Source organism: Sinocyclocheilus grahami, unplaced genomic scaffold, assembly GCF_001515645.1.
Source record: "Sinocyclocheilus grahami isolate Dianchi unplaced genomic scaffold, SAMN03320097.WGS_v1.1 scaffold123.1, whole genome shotgun sequence".
Lineage (NCBI taxonomy): Eukaryota > Metazoa > Chordata > Actinopteri > Cypriniformes > Cyprinidae > Sinocyclocheilus > Sinocyclocheilus grahami.
Window position 1 is genome coordinate 1426647 of NW_015505302.1, and position 18903 is coordinate 1445549.

The 18903-nt window shown below is 36.3% G+C and overlaps 1 protein-coding gene across 2 annotated transcripts in view; it reads right to left on the reverse strand.

The window, feature by feature from the left end:
* The window catches only part of ttc7a (tetratricopeptide repeat domain 7A), a 37215-nt gene that overhangs the window by 15833 nt on the left and 2479 nt on the right, over positions 1-18903 (reverse strand). Inside the window, exons 3-17 of one of the 2 annotated variants that reach the window (XM_016278600.1) lie at positions 17941-18109; positions 15947-16077; positions 15596-15720; positions 14532-14610; positions 14276-14445; positions 12761-12824; positions 11072-11209; positions 10384-10467; positions 8171-8275; positions 5854-5971; positions 5671-5728; positions 4523-4595; positions 4113-4273; positions 218-334; positions 30-133 (exon numbers count right to left, since the gene is read on the reverse strand). In XM_016278600.1, the coding sequence (XP_016134086.1) occupies positions 30-133; positions 218-334; positions 4113-4273; positions 4523-4595; positions 5671-5728; positions 5854-5971; positions 8171-8275; positions 10384-10467; positions 11072-11209; positions 12761-12824; positions 14276-14445; positions 14532-14610; positions 15596-15720; positions 15947-16077; positions 17941-18109 (1696 nt within the window). The remainder of the gene's footprint in view (positions 1-29; positions 134-217; positions 335-4112; positions 4274-4522; positions 4596-5670; positions 5729-5853; positions 5972-8170; positions 8276-10383; positions 10468-11071; positions 11210-12760; positions 12825-14275; positions 14446-14531; positions 14611-15595; positions 15721-15946; positions 16078-17940; positions 18110-18903) is intronic. The other variant, XM_016278599.1, reaches the window with a different exon arrangement.

Consider the following 18903-nt stretch of genomic DNA (forward strand, 5'->3'; position numbering starts at 1 on the left):
ACGCAATCACATACACTCATGATACACACCGGTCTCTGTCTCCTGGAAGTCTGGGAGCGTGAGATGGAGGCCGCTGGGTTTCCTGCTCAGCGGGCCTGGATCAGGAGGTATGCTGCTAGTGTCATCCTCCTCACTGGAACAGAGAGCAGAATGCATGAAATCACAGCATACAACACAGACACACCTGAGGCACTCACTCACACATGCAGCACATTACCTGAGACGGGTAAAATCATAGCGACTCTGCCACCACTGCAGCATTTCTGTACAGGTCTGTAAAGCTGCAGCGGGTCCGAACAAAACCTCCTCCAGCTTCACTTTGGTAAACAGAAGGCTAAAACACACACAATAACAAGGAATAAACTAAAGTGCAAAATGCACCAAAAAAGAGACAGAATGAGAAAGTACTGGATCCCACAAAATCATTTATCAAAATTGTTTATCAAACCTGATAATACAGGATTATATATATATATATTTTTTTTTTACTTTCTAAAAATATTAAGCAGCACAATTGTTTTCAACACTGATAATAATTAGAAATGTTTCTTGAGCAGTATATTAAAGTGATTTCTGAAGGATCATGTGACACTGAAGACTGGAGTAATGATGCTGAATATTCAGCTTTGCATCACAAGAATAAATTACATTTTAAAACATATTAATTTTATTAATTAAACATTAAAAATGATTGTAATAATATTTTTCAATTTTACTGTATTTTTAATCAAATAAATGCAGCCTTGATAAGCATTAGAGACTATTCAAAAACATTTTTAAAAATGTACTGTTCCCAGTGTTCTGAATGGTGGCGTAAATGTAATATATATTAGATTAAACATATTAGGGCTGGGCAATATATCAACTATTCAGAAGATAGTGCAGATGACATTAAGTTAAAGTCATTTCACTTATGTACTCAAGAAAAATCAAGGAATTGAGGGCTAGAATGGTGTGTGTACATTAATGAGGAAAAAATGTAACTTAAATGATTTTAGCAAATGGCTGCAACATAACAAAGAGTGAAAAATTTAAGGGGGTCTGAATACTTTCCGTACCCACTGTATATATATATGTGTGTGTGTGTGTCTATATCTACTGCCATTGACATCAGAGCTTTGAGATGCACTAGCCAAGAACAAGCAAATATGCTGCCATCAGCCAATTAACCTAGGACATCATTTCAGAGTCGTCATTCAGACAGTTACACCTCAGTCACTATCAATAAACATTTCCTGAACCGAGTACCCATGAAGCAAAGACAGCAGCATCCAGATCACGAGCAACTGCCACTGAGATGGTATGAATGCTAACTGATAGTTTTCTGTGGGTATTACAGAACTTCTTGGGTCAAACACTATCAACCCTAGTTCTCCATCATCAGTGCCCAATGCTTCAGAATCAGTGCCCAATGCTAACAGAATCTAGCAATTCTGCAGCTGTCTGAGGACATTCTTCCCCTGAACTGAGTGGGTGGACGTCTGTGTGTGCTGAAGGGTGGAGGGGTGAAGCGAGATGAATGTGAAGGTGTGTGTGGGGGTGTAAACAGGGCAGCAGAACATTCACTCAAGTGAGAAAGAGATCCAGAGAGACTTGCAGATCATCCTGCTGCGACGGGTTATTGTAGCGTGGTGGTGAAGTGCATATATAAATCGGAATTCACTGGGATACACTCCAGTTTAGCCTAGGAGGACTAAAGCTAAAATTGGTGTACAGACAAAATGGTCAATACCCAATACAGGACAGTGACAGTGTTATTTTAGTATTATTAATACACTTTTATAGTATTTATTAATATTTTGAATTATATTTTTAATTTTAGTAATTTTATGTGCTTTTGTCATTTTTATCAGTTTTTGTTTTTTTATATTTGTGTATTTAATTTAATTTATTTGTATTTCTTTTTAGTAATTTTTGTACTTCACCTTATTTTCTTTCAGTATAAACACTTTTTTGTTTAATTTTTCTAAATGTCTCATCTAATATTTATATTCTATTTTATTTCAGTTTTATTTTATTTAATTTTAGTTAATAATAACAACACTGGGCCAGGAGAACTGGACTGGAGGTCAGGGAGCAACTGGAGATCAGGTGCAGGTGAAGGCAAGGGAACATTTCCTCATTAGGAAAGAGATGAACAGATCACTTAAAAGCACTAGAACTCTCTAAGAGTCCACATGAAATTAACATTTACACTTAAATGTTAAAATTATGTCAGATTAGATGAAGCTACTCACTGCATTAAAATCTAAAATCACTGCAACAACAGCTGCGTTGCATTCAGATGCCACTAGGTTTAATATTTTGTTTTTTAATGCAGTTAGAGGGATAGACAGCCCAAAAATAAAAATTCTGTCATCATTTGCTCGCCCTTAAGTTGTTCCAAACCTGTACAAGTTTCTTTATAGTGTGGAACATAAAAGAAGATATTTTGAAGAATGTTCAAGTTGCTGGTTGCCACTGACTTCCATAGTAGGTAAAAATACTACTGGAAGTCAATGGCTACCAGTAACTGTTTGGTTACCAACATTCTACAAAATATCTTCTATTGTGTTCAGCAGAAGAAAGAAATGTATGCAGGTTTGGAACAAATTGAGATTGAGTAAGTGATGACAGCATTTTCATTTAGGGGTGAAATATCCCATTAAATATTCTAATGCAGCTCACTGGAGGTTGCAGACAAATATATTAAGGCATAATATTTAATCAAACTGCTAAATAAAGATTTTATAGGATTTAAGACTGCAATATTGCAATAATACTGCAATATTCCACTGTAAAGCTGCTTTGAAAAAGCACTATTTCAATATTTAAAGTTATTTGACTTGACATTCAGACAATGGGACTTCAAGGTGTAGTTCACCCAAAAATGATTTTTTTCTGTGGAACATGAAAGATGATATTTTGAGAAATGTCTCAGCATTTTTGTCCATACAGTGGATGTCAATGGTAGCCAAAACTGTTTGGTTCCCAACATTCTTTAAAATACCTTCTTTTTGTGTTTTTGTGAATGATGAAACTCGGGTTTAGAATGGATACCACTTTATTTTGATGGTCCCTCAACAGACATGTAACTTTACAAGTACATGTCAACTTATTCTACTAGTCCTAACTAGGGGTTGCACCGACTAATCGACTAGTCGACTTCAATGCTCTGCCATGACACTTTAAGCTTGACGTCGACTAGTCGCTGGTCCTATAGAGGGTGCAACAGGATAATAAACCTTTGAAGGACTTCCACATTTACGCTCCGTTTCCAAACAGTTCAAATGACAAATAAATGCATACTCTGAAAGCGCTCCACAAGACATGTGTGATTATATTACTGGATGCTCGAAATTGAACGGGAGAATGCATGTTTTAAACAGCTTATTGTACAGGTATATTAATCAACCTTTCTAATCTAATGCACTGCTGCACTGTAAAGCACACACATAGGCTACAGACAGTAGCGCGTACATCACGCGCACAGAATCATTCAGCACGGAAATGTATTGTCAACACTGTTCTGTGATTTCTTAATAAAATGGCTTAGAAACTGAAAAGTTCTAGCATATATAGATTCTTTTTAATAACTAAATTCCACTGCTTCACTATTAGTAGAGAGACGCTGCCAGGTAGAATTAATTCACACACGCAATCGCTCTCACTAATGCATTCATATTAATGTAATCTTTACTGTGCTACTTCATCTGTATCTGATTTAGAATGAGCAGAAATCTGTGAGAAATATAACGACCCAAAGACAAAAGAACTGATAAAAAAGCTGTTATAGGAGCAATAGCCATGTGGGCAGCGCTGTGTCATATGCCATAGCTGTGCACAAGGTGTTTGTCACAGCTCCAGACTTATTTGTTCATTAATGACGTCATCAGCGACTAGTCGACTTCGACTCGACTTTCATCACATAAAAGTCGACTTCAAAAAATCAGAACCCCTAGCCCTAACCTAAAAGTATACTAATACTCAAATGAGAGTTAGTTGACATGCAGATGCAAAGTTAATTATACTTAGTGTAATGTCTAATTACACAAGGTTCAGTAAATGATGACAGAATAAAAATTTTTGGTTGAACTATCCTTTTTGAAGTAGAACAAACACATAAAGCATACTTAAAGTTGTCCGGGTGCTGGATAATGGCGAGTTTAAGTGTATCAAGGGCGTGTTGGTAGTGTTTCTGGGCACTGAGTAGTAGAGTCAGCAGGTGTAGAGCGTGCAGATCATCCCCACGTATATTCAGAGCCAACTGCAACGGCTCCATCGCTTCTGACACCTACCACAAACACAAGAGGTCACATACAGTAGATCGGAATATGATGAGATAAAGAACTACAGTGTTCACACAATAATATGACCCTGACCGTCATACGTGTAAACAAAAGCTACAAAAATCCACAATCATGCAAAATAAGAAGAGAGATTCATGTACATTTCTTTTCTTGGAAGATATGAAGAACAGAAATCTGATATCCTGACACGATTCTGCATCTAGTCAGTGAGATTGATGCGTTAATGTGCTAACCTGTCGGACCAGAGCGAGCTGCAGAGAGAGGTAGAAGGAGATCTGAGGGTCCTCAGGGTCCAGTGCATGTGCTCTGAAGTCAAAAAACAAGTCTTTGTGAAGTTTTCATCACCTTGTTTCCAGGCTGAGCTCTGCCAGTCATCTCACAACTGACTCTTCACTAAGTGTACATGCTGGAATTAATTGTGACACTGCATTTCTTTAAAGAAATTGTTAAACTGCATAGTAATGTGATTTAAAACTATTTAATTTGAAAGCATTAGCATTAGTTTAAATGAACTGATTCGATTCAGAATCAAGTTTCCATAACACATTAACTACAACCAAAATATCTGTGAGATGTTAATATTAATAAAATATGCTTATTGTAAATATTACTTTTATGTTGACATTCAGAAAATGTATGTATCACCAGTTTCAGACTGATCAATAATCATGAGGTTATTTGTGATTATTATATTGTTTTCCTGCTGACAGCACTAGTTTTTGAAAGAAAGAAAATAATTGCATATAGATACACTAATGTGCAAAAGTTTGGGGTCATTACGATATTTTTACAGAAATTGATTTTTATTTGGCAAGGCTGCATTAAATTGATCAAAAGCAACAGTAACGTCTTTTACGTTGTTGCATATTTCTATTTCAAATAAATGCTGTTCTTTTGAACTTTCTATCAATCAAAGAATCCTGAATGTATTGTGGTTTCCAAATATTAAGCAGCACAACTGTTTTCAACATTGATAATAAGAAATGCGTCTTGAGCCGCAAATCAGAATGATTTCTGAAGGATCATGTGACACTGAAGACTGGAGTAATGATGCTGAAAAATCTGCTTTGATCACAGGAATAAATTGCATTTTAAAATATATTATAAAAGAAAACAGTTATTTTAAATTGTAATAATATTATACTGTTTTTACTGTTTTTTTTAATCAAATAAATGCAGCCTTGGTGAACATACGAGACTTCTTTCAAAATCGTTAGACAAGTCTTACAGACCCCAAACTAACTGGTTTTTGAGGAAAAAAAAGTGCAGCTAGTTTTAATATCAATAAAAGTCATAGTATAAACCATTCCCACACAAAGTGGGTGGCTGAAGCCTCCTTAACTCAATCTGTGTTAAGTACACAGGTAAACATCAAGCGTACTTCCGTAGTGACTGCAGCGCTCTTCTGTTGAACTCATCGCGATCAGCTTTCAGCGGAGCTGCAAACACACAGTGAAAGAGTCACTGCAGACATGAGGGAGCAGAGAGCAGCTAAAGAGAGCTGGGGGCCTATATCATTTTTTAGGTTCAGAGAAGGATAATCACGGTTAAAGGCCGGGCTTACCATCAGAGGCCTGCAGACTACGGCACAGTCCAATGGCCAGATGAGCTCGAGGAAGAGACTCCCCAGCACACTCTCCTAAAGCAACCACACCTGCTGAGAGGGACACTGCATCCTCCAGCTGACACAAACACATTTACACATGCATTAGATGTTTGGATGATTTATATCAGTGCCTCTCAACTTACAGTGAGATATACTGGTGGAGTAGTGTTGCGGTTAAAGCTCTGCCCTGGAAACTTCAAGGTTACGGGTTCAACCCCAACAAGGAATGTTCCAAAATGTATCATTGGTGACCATAAACTATACTTTGGAATCAAGCATAAGCTAAATAAAAAATTTCAGATTTTAAAAATGTCGCTCAATCAACATAAGGTCATAAAAACGGCAAGAATATGAAAACAAGATCAATTTGATGTTTTTGAAAGCAGACTACTATGCTCGCAGAGGCTGCATTCATTTGATCAAAAATACAGTAAAACACTAAAATTGTGAAATATTATTAGAATTTAAAATATTATTATTATTATTAAATTAACTGTATTGCTGTGATGCACAGCTGAATTTTCAGCATCATTACACCAGTCTCCAGTGTCACACGATCCTTCAGAAAACACTATAAAATCATTATAAAAAAAGACCAAAGTTTTTGGTGCTCAAACAGTTTCCACAAAAAAATATTAATATTAAGTTTTCAACATTGATAATAATAAGAACCATTATTCACAGGAATGCATCACAAGAATAAATTGCAACTTGAAAACAGTCATATTAAATTTGAATAACATTTCACAATTTTACTGTTTTTACTTTATTTTTGACCAAATAAACAAAGCCTGGGTACACAAAAGAAATTTCTTTACAAAATATTAAAAATCATGTTTATTCCAAACCTTTGACCGGTAGTGTATAAAAATTAAATAATTAAAAAAAAAACAGTTTAGGTTATATCAACTGCCTAAACATATAATGCAAAATTGTAACAACTCATTTTGAATGTATTCATGTAATCATGAATATATGTTATATGATATTCCTTAATTTAAATGCTATACATGCTGACATGGATCAGCATCAAGGACAAATGCTTGAGGACAAATCCCCTACCCTGTTTTGATGCTGTGATGATAAAAGGCCGTTCTGAAGTGTGACTGTGGGATGGCTATCTGGCATTAAAGCCAGATATTGTGCTATAAGCCTCTTATCGTGTGCTGTCTGTATTCAGCACTGCACTTCCAACAGATGTGCCGTAATCTCTGTCAACAGTGCTGCAGGGTGTATTTGATTGATAGTGTTGTGACATTGCATTGTGTCTTATTGATATAACTAGTATGGGCATGTAACTAATGTAAAACAGAGATCACCTATTAGCGATTTGAATCTAGAGCTCTTCTAGGACTGAGCGATATGTACTGAACAAAGAGCATTTTAAAAAGACTGAAAAATACAGATTTAATGTTTCTTGTACAGTTCTAGTTTCATCTAGTCATTTCTAAATTAATGTTATGAACATAGCTAGTTTTACTATAAAACATATTAGGATTATATAGGATTTATGGGATTAGGATTTAAGGATTTATGGATGCCAAAGTGAATATTTTCAATGAATTTTCCTGAAATGCACATTGCTTATTTCATTCATAGCCTAAAACATATGCATTCCTTTTGCTAGGAAGTACACTACGGTTCAAAAGTTTGGGTCAGTAAGATGTTTAATGTTTTGGAAAGAAGTCTCTTATGCTCACCAGAAATACAGTAAAAACAGCTATATTGTGAAATATTAACATTTTCATGAACAATGTTTAATTATTTTAAAATGTAATTTATTCCTATGATGCAAAGCTGTATTTTCAGCATTATTACTCCAGTCTTCAGTGTCACATGACCCTTCAGAAATCATTCTAATATGCTGATTTTAATCTCACATTTCTTACAATGTTGAAAAAAGTTGTGCTGTTTAATATTTTTATGGAATATGTGATATATATATACATATATATATTAGCATTTTTTGTTGAATAGAAATTTCAAAAGAACAGCATTTATTTAAACTTAGTATTTTATAACATTATAAATGTATTTAATGTCACTTTGGATCAATGTAATGCATCCTTGCTGAATAAAGTATTAATTATTATTATTTTTTTTAAATCTTGTGTACGTTTAGAGGCTGGAACTCTTTCAGCTTTAACTGGAGAGTTAACTGATTTTAACTGTTCTATAAAACAAAACTTTTTGCACAGCACTTTTTTTGCTTTTGTTTTAGATTTGCTGAATTATTCTGTATATTGTGCACATGTGTTTTTTGTGTTTCTCTCACCCAGTGCAGCTGGTTGATGCACACTTTTGCTGCAAGCAGAGGTGGGATGGGGTCCTGTGGTCTCATTGTCACACACTCTTTAAGCACTGACACTGCACCCTCATTCTGTAAAATAACATTAATATTACAGCTTTCAAATATACATACACATATATGTAAGAAAGTATAGTAGTTAAAAATGTAGCAGTGACACAAACCCTACCCTAGATAGTGACGGTGATATTTTGATATTTCTTTATGCAAGTGTTCTGCATTCATGTACACACAATGGAAGAAGCATGAACCTTTACTCATAAAAATCATTAACCCAGGGTCATTTTAGATTATCCCTCAGTACATCCGTAAGCCCTGAATGAGCATTCATGAGGTTAATAACATTGACTGGACAAATAGATTACACAACAAGAGCACGGCCTGTTTTAATAACTGCTTGTCTATGTGTGGAGATGTCACCAATAATTGTTCAGGTTATCGTAAGACTTCTGAAACATAATACAAAACAACGACAAAACACTTGAAGGAAATTGTAGAATGGGATTTGCTCCTGCATCTGTACAAAGCTCATGAATATTCAATGAGACAGACAATGAGTCAATTTATGATTGGTGGTCTGTTACTACACAACTCACTCTAACTTTCAAGCACCGCATTGTTTCACATAGTTCTAAAGGGATAGTGCATCCTTTTTTTTATTATTCAAATGTATTTACCCTCATGTCCTCCCAGATGTATATAGCTTTTTCTTTCTTATTAACACAAATGAAGATTTTTAGAAAAATAACCCATCTCTGTGATCACAAAGTGACAGGTACCAGAATGTTGACACTCTAAAAAGCAGATTACCATCATGGCTGTAATCCAAACAACCCCAGCGGATGAATCAATGTCACATAATGACAGGTGTATTTAAGAAACATACTAATATATGCTATATAGTACATACAATTTTTTTTTTTTTACTGTCAACCATTGCTTTTGGTCAAATGTTGTAAACACATTCATGCAAGTGTTGAGAATGCAACATTTGACAAATGTACTGTAAGCATGTCATGAAGCACAATGTAAGCGCATTGTGAAGCTCACATGAGAAGTGACAGTCTTTGCCACTTCCTGCGCAAACTTCACAATGCATTCACATAATGCTTCAAAACGTGCTTAAGTTGATGTGTAAACTCAAAATCTCTGAAATATTGAGAGGCAGCTCGTTGTTGAAGAACTTTACTATGACTGGTGGGTTATATCAGTGGTTCCCAACCCTGGTCCTGGAGGCACCCCAACACTGCACATTTTGCATGTCTCCTTAATCAAACACACCTGATTCAGGTCATCAGCTCATTAGTAGAGACTCCAAGACCTGAAATTGGTGTGTCAGAGAAAGGAGACATGCAAAATGAGCATTGTTGGGGTGCCTCCAGGACCAGGGTTGGGAACCACTGGGTTATATCACCTGAGAATACAACACCTCGAACAGCATAAAAACCCAGTTAACCAAATTTCATTACTGCAGCTTTATTTTTGTTTTCAGGCTAATTTAAAACTTTAATGTGTTTCAGTAAAAAATAATAATAATTTGGTGCATCAATAATTTATAGTTAAAAATGTTTAAAATAAGAGTATTTTTCTTGCACACACCTATTGTTTTGCTTCAGAAGATTTTTATTCATCCACTGGAGTTGTATGGATTACTGTAGCAACAGATCTGTGATTACATGAGGGTGAGTAAATGATGAGAGAGAATTTTCATTTTTGGGTGGTGGGGTTCATTTTTGGGTATCCCTTTAACCCTCTTTTTTAACATGTCTAGTGATAGTTCACCCAAAAATGAACATTTTGTCATCATTTACTCACCCTCAAGTTGTTTCAAACCTGTATGAGTTTCTCTCTACCGTTGAACACAAAAGAAAATATTTGAAAGAATGTTGTTAACAGTAGCCATTCCATAGTATTGTTTTTTCCCATACTATAGAAGTCAATGGCTACCGTCAACTGTTTGGTTACCAACATTCTTCAAAATATCTTCTTTTGTGTTCAACAGAAGAAAGAAACTCATACAGGTTTGAAACAACTTGAGGGTGAGTAAACCTTTGGTATCTTCTTTCTTTCAGTTACTAGGACAGATTTATTTAATTGAAGCTAAAATATAGACAATTATAGCAACGAATGACTAATAAATGAACAGAACAGCGATGATGACAATAGGACATGAATCTCACCTTCCCACTTGCCATTAAAGACAAGCCAAGCTGGTACCAAAGATGAAACTCATTATAGGAGAACTTCATGGCCCGCTCCAAACACTGATGACAAACAATCACACACCACATCACAGTCAGAAAGAAACTTCGAATCAGGGAATCAGCCTTCCTAGAAAATGATAATGCGGTTGACATTGCTCAGCAACTAAATAATTCTAGGAAGGATCTTGTTGTTTTCAGCACGGATAGGGGATTGTGTGTATCCTGTACACATCACATCATGGCACATGCATGAGAAAATTTGCTTAAATTTGATGAGAAAGGGATTTACATTCGACATACACGCAGGCATGTGTTGGTAATACTGAGTAATGGCAGTGGGTTACCAGTGAAATGTCATGGATTCAGTTGATATTAACTAAACGAAAACATTGAACTTAGATTCAGATTCACCTGAGAACGTCTCTGAGTAAACGCTCCCCATCACGCAACGGCTCAACTACTGAAACAACCTGAAGGACAGGACGAAGGAGGAAGGGGAAATAAGCACCCATACAACTGGGAGAAGAGGAGAGAGAGAGATCGACAGACTGAAAGAGGCAACTTGTGACAAAGAAGGAGAAAGAAGCTAGTACATAAAATACAGGTCACTTGCTCCTGTTTGCAAAGCGTGGGGTCGATAGGGATCTGTGCTGACTCATCTCACCTCTGACAGCATGGCGTACTGCCCCCTCCTGGCCATAGCGATGCTCAGCAGGTCATAAACAGAGGAGGCATCCTGCATGCTGCTCTCCCTCGCCTCCTGATGCTCCGGTGTGCGGCTGATCACTGCCTCGCCACTGGCCTGCAGGGGACAACAGTGAGAGGGTTAGGAATATCTTAAAGCTGTTTCCCAATCCTAGTCCAGGAGAACCTCCAACGCTGCACATTTTAGATGGCTCTCTTATCTGGCATGTTTGAGTCAACTCATCAGCTCATTAATAAAATGTTCAGGAATTGAAGTGGGTGACAAATACACACAAAATGTGCAGTGTTGGGGGCCATTCAGGGTTAAAAGTCCATATGTTAAAGGGATAGTTTCACCCAAAAATGAAAATCCTGGAAATATTTATTTGTTCCAAACCTGTACAATGTTGTTGTGCCAGTGGAATACAAAAAAAGTTTTTTCTCCATTCATTTAACTCATAAAACAATCATTTCTGTCATTTCAATTGTGTTGTCTGTTGCTTTATCTGACAAACAACAACAACAAAAATTCTGGTAACACTCAAAAATAAACATAATTCATATGTTAAAATGTTCTAGTAAAACGGTCTGTGTCTGTAAATAAAATAAATGAATCCTACGTGTGTCAAAATTTGCTTTATATCTTGAAAAACAACATACACTACCGTTCAAAAGTTTGGGGTTGGCAAGGTTTTTGTGAATTCATGTTTTTGAAAGATGTCTCTTATTCTCCCAAGGCTGCATTTATCAAAAATACAGTATAAACCGTAATTTTGTGAAATATTACTACAATTCAAAATAACTATTTTAATATATTTAAAATTATTTTTCGAAATGATCAGCAGCCATTGCTCCAGTCTTCAGAGTTATTATCAATGTTGAAAACAGTTGTGCTGCTTAATATTTTTGAGAAAACCCTGACATATAGAACACTTTGATGAATATGAAGTTCAAAAGAACAGCATTTATTTGAAATAGAAACTTATTGTAACATTATAAATATATTTACTATCACCTTTGATCAATTTAATGTATCCTTGCTGATTAAAAGTATGAATTTCCTTACAAAAATCTTACTGACCTCAAACTTTTGAACAGCAGTGTCTATCATAAGATGATTAGCAGACAATTTCAAAACTGTCAAACTGTTTCCATGCCAAATGCAGTATATTCAGCATACTGGGGCATCCAAGTTCATCCACCTAGAACAAGGGTGGTGAACGTCAGTCCTGGAGAGCTGCAGCCCTACAGAGTTGTGCTTCAACCCTAATCAAACACACCTGAACAAGCTAATCAAGGTCTGTATGGTTACTAGAAAGCTACAGGCAGGTGAGTTTTAATTAGGGTTGGAGCTGAACTCTGCAGGGCTGCGGCTCTCCAGGACCGGAGTTTGCCACCCCTGACCTAGAATAACAGTCCCACCTCCAAAGGACAATTTAGAGGTCACTCTAAACTTAGTATAGAATAGAGGAAGATTCTTGTGTTCCACAGAACAAATAACATCAAATGGGTTTGAAACAACATAAAGATGATTTGATGAATAATGTCAGGTTTTCCTATTTCCTATAATATAATTATGCAATAGTTCTCAATATGCAGCTAAAGGAAAGAGACGTCACAACACAGCATGTTAATGAAGAAAGTATGAATGTGAGGAAGACTGTCTCACCATTGATTCTGTGATGAGGAGCACCAGCACCGCCTCTTCAACCACGTCCTGTGGACAGAAAGCTCTGCAGGGTTGCAACAAGAAAACAAAAAAACACATCAGCAAGGTGTGTGTGTGTCAGTCTCTAATGTCAGTCTGTAACTGAGCTCTCTGTACTCACTTCCATCCTCACAGTTGTCACTTTAACATGTCTTAATGGTATTCTGAACAATTTCATCGTTATTTACAGTCTCTGTTTCTCTCATCCCCTTTTGTTTTTCATCTCATCAGCTTACTTCACTCCATACCATCTGGAGTCCCATCATAGTGTGTTACTAAGCTGTACCAGGAATGTGAAACTGGAATATTTCTTTCATCTGTTCTCATAGCTGTTCTTCAGATGCATTGTCAAAAGTCTCTCCATCTCTTTTCATCTCTGTTGTATTTTTCCTTTTCTCTGCTTGGCGTCTGCAGACTCACAGGTACAGTTACAGTATGTTTTATTCACAACACAGCATTCTGCCGTGTCCTGAATATTAAAGCAGGCAAACAAACCCCAGCGCTATCCTCTGCTTGTCTTCTTGTTTGTGCTCTCTGATCAATACAGTTCTATGACTGATGTACACAATAAAATTTAAAGAACAGTGAGATTTACTGCACATTAAACTGCTAAAATTAACACTTATTATGTTGGTTTGATAAAGCAAACTGATCTACTATTTAAGATTTTCTTCTCCTCTTTTTCTGAGACAAAAGTTCTAAAAGTAACTCATCCAAACTAGGCACAGCTCTTCGGGATGCTCTGACAGTGTGCCGCATTTTTTATGACTGATCAGACTTACAGTTTTCCTGTATTTGTTTCATTATCTGTCTACCTATCTGTTTATCAACGTGTTAAATCATGCTAGGAATGTGCTAGATATACTAGAGACATGTTAGCAACATTATAAAACATGTTAGCAACATGTCAAAAATGCTAGAAATGTGATCAATTTTGCAATCAACATGCTATCAACATGTTTACCATACTAGCAATATGCAAAAATGTGTTAATAACATGTTAAAAAACGCTAGAAGCATGCCAACAATGTGTTAAAAATGTTACAAACATGCTAAAAATGTTAACAATACTCAACATATTAAAGCATGTTAAGAAAAATTAAGAACATGCAAGCAACTCCCAGAAACAAGTTAACAATGCCAAGCAACAACCAAAACCAGCCTAAGCTGGTTGGCTGGTCTTAGCTGGTTTAAGCTGTGGTCTCCCAGCCTGCCTGAGCTAGTCAAGCTGGTCTAATGGGGTCTGAAGTCTAATAGTCTAAATTCGTTTTTTATTGGACTGTCTTTTAATGACTTATCAGAGTAAAACATTCAAACTTCAAGCTTTTAAAAGTTATTTTAATTTATCAAGCCAACATCAAAGTTTGTCATCAAACTTTACTCGTTTTGTTGTGCTTTTATTTTCTGAATATTGCTTCCTACATGAAAAATTGGTTTGAATATATAGAGAATGGGAAAGGAAAGAGAGAGTCAGACCCCTCAGTGTTGTAGCGCTGTGGTGGTCTGGATGAGGGGTAGATGGTGTCTTTGGGGTGTGTGGCTCCTTCTCTCTTCAGCCAGCCGGGTGGTGGAGGAGACAGTGAACCCCAGTACGCGTCCTCACACACTGAGCCCAGCAACACTTCTGCAAGCCTGCACGCTACTGTCTGAACAACACGACACAATAGACAACAACCACTGACTCCTGCTGTGTGATTGTGAGCATCAAAAATCGAATTTACCCAGATCTCACCTTACGAAAACTCTGAGACCCCCGACTCTCCACAGCCCTCATGACCCGCCGCAGCTGTTGTGTCCCCTGAGCCAAGTGACTAACACACATGGGCAGAAGTGATTGCGCGAAGTAAAATGATTGAAAAATAAGATGTTGATTGACTTAACAGGTGGACAATAAAACACTGATGATGATTATTATATCACTACTGTACAAGTGAGCGTTATCAAGAAAAGAAACATAAGGGGGTGTATGAGGATGATGGATTATGACAAACTTTAGTTTGGAATGGTGTGTCAGTGTCAGTTAACCTCCTACAACACCATTTTGGAGCGATTTTGATTTTCCACTGGAACGCGATTGGGCTGGTATTGAGTACCATTTGGGCCGGTTTTGTTACACAGACCTGGCAACCCTGGTGTTACAGTATGGCTTTTTATGATCTCATAATTGTAATACATTCACATTATACTAGATATTATTTAGACTGTAACAATGGCTATATTATTAAAGTGGTCATTATTACAGTGATTAGCTGCAAAAACACAATTGTTACAAAAAGGCTAAAGTCCAAAAATGTGGGTAATGTTATTATATTTCATTATTGTGAATTAATTTTTGATTAATTTTAGTGTTTGCATTTCACCTGTGTTTTGATGCAGTTTGAGAAATATAGAACTTTATTTACAGCATTTACAGTCACGGATTTCTGTCTCAGAGAACTGAACTGTTGTGAAGAAGAGGGAAGTGCAGCTGAGACAAGTAAAGAACACTATGTGGAAATATACCTCTGTTCAGTGTTTTTATAGACTACACTGCGCATATATATTATAGGCTATATATCATATAGCCTGACACCTGCTGGACATGACTGGCACATCCAGGCAGCACACTGGTCATGTTGACACAAGAATACCAGCGGTGTGTTTACACAGTGCCAGTCATATATTCACATGGAGTCCATAAATGGATTAAGTCAAGCTGTGCTGTGAATACTGTGTGTGCATGGCTGCATGAGTGCTCAATATAAAGGGCAGGGAATTGTGGGTAAAGAGTCAGAGATCAGTAACATGTGCGCTCACCCTTTCCTCAGCAGTGACAGGTATGCGCTCTGAAGAGCTGCCTGCAGGAAGAAGCCTGGGTCCAAGTCAAAATGAGGGACTGATGAACTGCTTTTAGCTGTTTTGGAACTTGGCGTGCAAACAGTCTAGCGAAGAGGACATATATACATTGCAATGGTGGCCGGGAAATGAACACAGATGAATACAAAATACCAATTTTATATAATACATAATATATATACACACACTTTAGATTTGAATCACTCATGCACAAGATGCTGAAAACACAGCAAGACACGCCGAGACATGTCTAAACAGAAAAACATGTTCTGAGTGAACCGGCTCCTGGCAAGATGTAAAGCACACACCGACCTTGTCAAGTTCTTGCAGGTACAACAGGCCAGCATCACAGGCCATGAGGTAACAGGACAGGCATTCTTCCTCTCTCTCGGACAGTCTAACACGGGAAGCACCTGACATAGACTGATGGTCCAAAGACAAACCTGAACATTTATGAAGAACAATTAGGTTAAGATTCACTTTATAGTAAATTGGGGCAATAACTGTGCAAGAGAGAATGAAATATAGTTTAAGCATGGAGCCAATACATGCTAAATGAATAGAGCAATGCAGTTACATCTCCAATTACAGTACTGCTGATTAGACTTAATAAGACATATTGAACGAGAACGGATCTCTGTGTTTGGTACAGTCAATTCTTAATCAATATGTGCCAATTTGAGCAACAACATGAGAGCAAGTAACTGTTTATCAAACAAACAAATGACTTCAGCAGGGCAAGATACAGAAAGAAAATAGTCATGGACAAACAAATATTTGAACCTCCTAGAAAACATTTTCTGGGTTACACTTTATTTTAAGGTGTCCTTGTTACAGTGTAATTATGCATTTAAGTACTGAGTAATATTAATGAACTACATGTACTTACTATATGGTTAGGGTTTGGCTTAGGGTTACTTGCATGTAATTATGCATAATTAATTGTTATTATAATAGTAAGTACATGTAACGTGCAACAAGGACACCTTAAAATAAAGTGTTACCATTTTCTGAATATAGCAAACAACCACTGACTAGGGCTGACATGCTTTGATATCTCAGATTTACCAAGACTTCTACCTACACTGAATTTTCCCAGAAATCACTAGTTCCATCTTTATATGAGGAAGTACACAGAGGAGAACTAAAAATGAGGAACTACACAATTAGGGCAACTTTACCACATCACTACTGTTAAAAAGAGTTCCCCATCTATACAGTTTTGAAGAGAAGACTTGTACACAGCAACCAAAATTAACACTCATCAAGTGCCTAATACAAGAGAAACTGGTTTTGGTGAGTAGAGAAAATAGATCTGGAAAAGGAAATGCAACGTTATACAAGATAGATAGATAGATAGATAGATAGATAGATAGATAGATAGATAGATAGATAGATAGATAGATAGATAGATAGATAGATAGATAGATAGATAGAAGATTTAGTAACTTTGCATTAAATGTCTTGTGATGGTGACTGATGATGTTGAATATTGTTGTTCCTTACTGTTGGAGTACTGATGTTGTCAGGTGGTAATTTTATACATATACAGTATACCCCTGGTACCACATACTTTTTGGTACTTATTAATAGTGTGAGAGAATGTTCTGTATGAGAAAATCATGGGAGATTAAAAAAATGGATATTACACAAATACAGGATGAGTGATGCACTGGAAAAACCCTTTTTTAGAGATAACTAAAGATATATATATAGAAGCTTCCCTGTAGACAATGACGTAAAACTGCCTTTTTTTTTCTGTGGTCACATTCTGCCCAAGGATATGAAAAAAGAAAAGACACACTCCTATCCACAGACTTCTCTGTGATTGCAATGCAGACCTTTTTTCCCTGTACACTTTAGCTTGGGTATGAGTCCAACAAACGCATGCCTGAGGCAAATACTCAATGGAATGCAGCAATGAAAATTACATAATAACTTAAATACACATTTAAATTGCTCTAGCAATTATAAGGGCTATACTGTATAAGGATTGTATTTTAACTTAAGTGCAAAATAGACTGAAAGTCATTCATTTAGTGATTTTTTTCCAATTAAGACCCACTACACCTCGTGAAACCTGAGTGAACTTTCAAATTTTTTCACACAATTAATATTGTCAAAGTTTTAAAGAGGTTGTGACAATGCTAATCGGTTGCAGGAAGCTACAACACATTATATAATTAACTGAATATTTAGACCTCACGCATTACTGTATACAGTATGTTAATTGCCTTGTCATAATTTAATTATACAATAATGAGGGAGGATTAATGAGCTGTTAGTGATCTCTCAACTGTTTATACCTTTAATGACAAAGGCCTCTGCCAGCATGCGTAGTTGGTAGACAGGCCGCTCATGCCGGGTGAAATCGTCCACACCTGCTCTGGCACACATGCCCTGGGCGTCCCTGTAGCGTCCCTGAACATAGTGCACTTTAGCCAGCAGGAGCAGAGCTTCATTCAGGTAGTGCGGCTACAGGGGAAAAAAACACTGACAATTAGGGCTGCACAATTTGAGGAAAAAAATGTAATTGTGATTGTGATTGCGATTAAAAAAAAATCCAGGATTGTTGTGCTTGTTTGTAGGGCTACACAATTTGGCCAAATTTGTGTGATTATATATAAATATGGCTATAAAATAGTATTATTATTTTTATTATTATTAAATAAAAATATATATATATTACTAAATAAAAACAACATAAGAAATATTACTATAGTAATATTTCACTGTAAAATAAAAAAGTTTTAAAGGATTTAAAATGTTTAAATGTTGAACTACCAAACTTTTGTTTTGACAGAACTTAACACTTTTCTTTTAATAACTGGTGCTTCAGAAATGCGCATTAAAAGGACATAGATGAGTTTGTGTAGAGCAATATTTACTGTAAAACGAGCCGCTCTGAGACACTGAAAACAGAAGATCATAAGCTGCTCACATATAAATGAACACAGTGCCATACTTCGCTCTGAAACACACAGCGCATATATTAATTTCATTAAATCACAGCCTTTGAAATTTTAGAATTGCATCGGAATTTTAGAATTGCATTAAACCATGTTGTGCAACCCTACTGACAATTTAAATAGAGAATAAATATATAGATGACATGCATGCACTACAGGGTTTTTGCATCGCTCTAAAAGACAAAAATCGTTTTTTTTCTTTAAATGACAAAATATCAAACAATACAGTATTAATAAATGCAGAAGCAAAAAAATAAATACTTTTTCAAGCACAAAGAAAAAAATATGGCTCCGGAAAGT